Raw genomic sequence first — 2,500 nt, 5'->3', positions numbered from 1 at the left:
GTGTGTAATAATAATAATAATAATAATAATAATAATAATACATCTTATATAGCACATCTATCCATAACAATGATCAGTGCACTTAGAATAAAAATATAGATAAAATTAAAACTAAAAAATAAAAATATATACATGTAGAAAACATAATGTTCAATGTCAAAAGTAACTATGTTTGAAAAGGTACGTCTTGAGCTTCTTCTTGAAAATATCAATCGACGTGGATGTTTTTAATTCCATTGGAAGAGAGTTCCACAAGCGTGGGGCAGCTATGGAGAAGGCTCGTTTACCACAAGACTCCAAGTTGTAATTAGGAGTTTCAAGCAGACATTTTGAACCGGAGCGCAGGTTTCTCTGTGGAGTATAGTCATTAATAAGGTCTTGTATATATGTACCAACAGTGACATGCAGTCCTGTACTTGTTGGTATTTCCAAGACTTGTATAACATTTAAAAGCCAGAACTGCTTTCCGGTCATGTACATATGATTTTGCCCTCAGATTTCATTATTTTACTTGACAGGGACATGTTATCCTGAAATTGCTGGCCCAACAACATTACAGACTTAAAAAGCTTCCATTGATAAAATGCTGGGGGAAAAGTTCCCAATCAAGTTGACATAATTAGATATTATTCTTTCTATTACAGTGTTCAATAGACCATATTCATATTCTCAGTATCGGACTGGAACTAGCTTGCAGTGGAGGCTAATGCGGGGGAATATATTAAAAAGTATTTGCATTTGAAAAGATTCCCCCACATTAGCCTCCACATTAGCCAGTTCCAGTCCAATACTGAGAATACGAATATGGTCTATTCCGCACTAACACTTGCCCAGTTGCCTGGGGCAAGCAATACATATAACTGTGGGCAAGTAAAACAACTCTAAGACTCTAAGAAAGAATTTTTGTTTGACTAATATTTTGTGAAACAATTTGATTGGCAACGAAGAAAGTGACTAGTAATATGACGTAGTCACCGCAAACACAATAAAAAAATAGCATTACATCTCTTTGCTGTCACTTACTTTTCTGTTGAAAGATATAAATGAATTATTGGTACAAACCTCAAAACAGATTGGAAGGAGAACATCTTTGAAAAGAATGTTTGTTACAACAGAACCCAGTTTTCGCACGGCCAAATGCACTACAATACTTTGATATCGAACAAGTGCACAAGAAAATTTTACCTTTTGTCATGGAATTTCAACCAGCTTTGAAAGTCTTAAAGAACATACATGTACTATTGGATAAATGGTATTTTAATTCAAAAGCAGCCTAATCTCAAAGAGATATTCAAGGAATCTCTCTTATTCTATTGAAAAGGAAAATTGAGCTGCTCCAGAGGCTACATCCTCTACAGTTGCTATGCACACAACTATAGGCTTATATTATTGGCCCTTACTAACGTTGCACCTTTAGGGAAACTACTGTGAGAGGGTAAGCAGAAGACATAACATTCTCCACAACCTATTAATTTGTATACATGATGCACAATTGCAACCGGATAAATACTTGTTAACTATTCTTTTAATCGACCAAGAAATAGATAAGATTCTTGATAATTCATGTCATTGGAACAACCAAGTAAAGAACTAAAAATTATCTAGAGCAAATTGAACATTGGACTTACGTGGTGTTTGGATGTGTCCGAAGGTCAACCTCTAAGGATCTGAGTATCATCTCAACCGGCTCCAAACTTTTCAGCAGTTTCTTGTGGTTTGCTCCAGGAGACTTGCTTAATGCAATGTCCTTGTGAGTTCTTAGCTGATCAATGTAAAAGCCAGATGAATACTTGGGAAGCATTAACTCCTGCAAGAATATTTTAATTCAGAGTCAGATAATTATTATGCAAAAAATCTGCTGTCACGGAATCCTTTTAAGCCAAACATAATAATTACAATTCATGCGAAAGTATTTTAATAATCTTTGCACTTTTCTCAATTCTTTGCGTCATACTATAATATTTTCCTTGATAATGGAGTCATGACTACTTTTCAACATGAGATTTTATCTTTTTTATCACTTCACTTAATGCCGGTAGTTCCTTAATTAAGAAATGAAGGCTACTATGTGGTGTAAGCCTCGCACAAAACGGGAGCTGTCTTAAAACTTTTCTTTAGGCGTAATAAGAATAGCCCTAGCCCTAGCCCTAGCCCTAGCCCTAACCCTAGCCCTAACGCTAACCCTAACCCCTTAGAGAGTATCCTAAACATGCATAACCCTAACCCTAAACATGCATAAAAGCTAACCTTAGGCCTAATTAGGCCTAAACAAAGGTTTTAAGACAGCTCTTAGGACCTTTTTTGCGCTCTTGTTTTGTGCAAGGCTTACAACATGTAGTAGCTGAAATGAAAGAAAGGAAAGGAACTTTATTTAAGTGTCTACTCATTCTAGTGCTGGAGCACTAATTGAGGACAATGTAAACTGAAATTAACAATTGACGCAAATCAAGTCAAATGTTGGTTTTTGAGAAGAGGGGAAACCGGAGTACCCGGAGAACCC

General features: G+C 35.9%; 1 protein-coding gene across 1 annotated transcript in view; it reads right to left on the bottom strand.

The window, feature by feature from the left end:
- LOC138059592 (formin-like protein 2) overlaps positions 1–2,500 on the bottom strand; it is a 106,361-nt gene that overhangs the window by 57,344 nt on the left and 46,517 nt on the right. Inside the window, exon 4 of the mRNA XM_068905222.1 lies at positions 1,629–1,807. Within this exon, the coding sequence (XP_068761323.1) occupies positions 1,629–1,807 (179 nt within the window). The remainder of the gene's footprint in view (positions 1–1,628; positions 1,808–2,500) is intronic.

The sequence above is a fragment of the Montipora capricornis genome, chromosome 8, assembly GCF_036669925.1.
Source record: "Montipora capricornis isolate CH-2021 chromosome 8, ASM3666992v2, whole genome shotgun sequence".
In the NCBI taxonomy this organism is placed as follows: domain Eukaryota; kingdom Metazoa; phylum Cnidaria; class Anthozoa; order Scleractinia; family Acroporidae; genus Montipora; species Montipora capricornis.
This window is presented reverse-complemented; position numbering and strand designations above follow the sequence as displayed.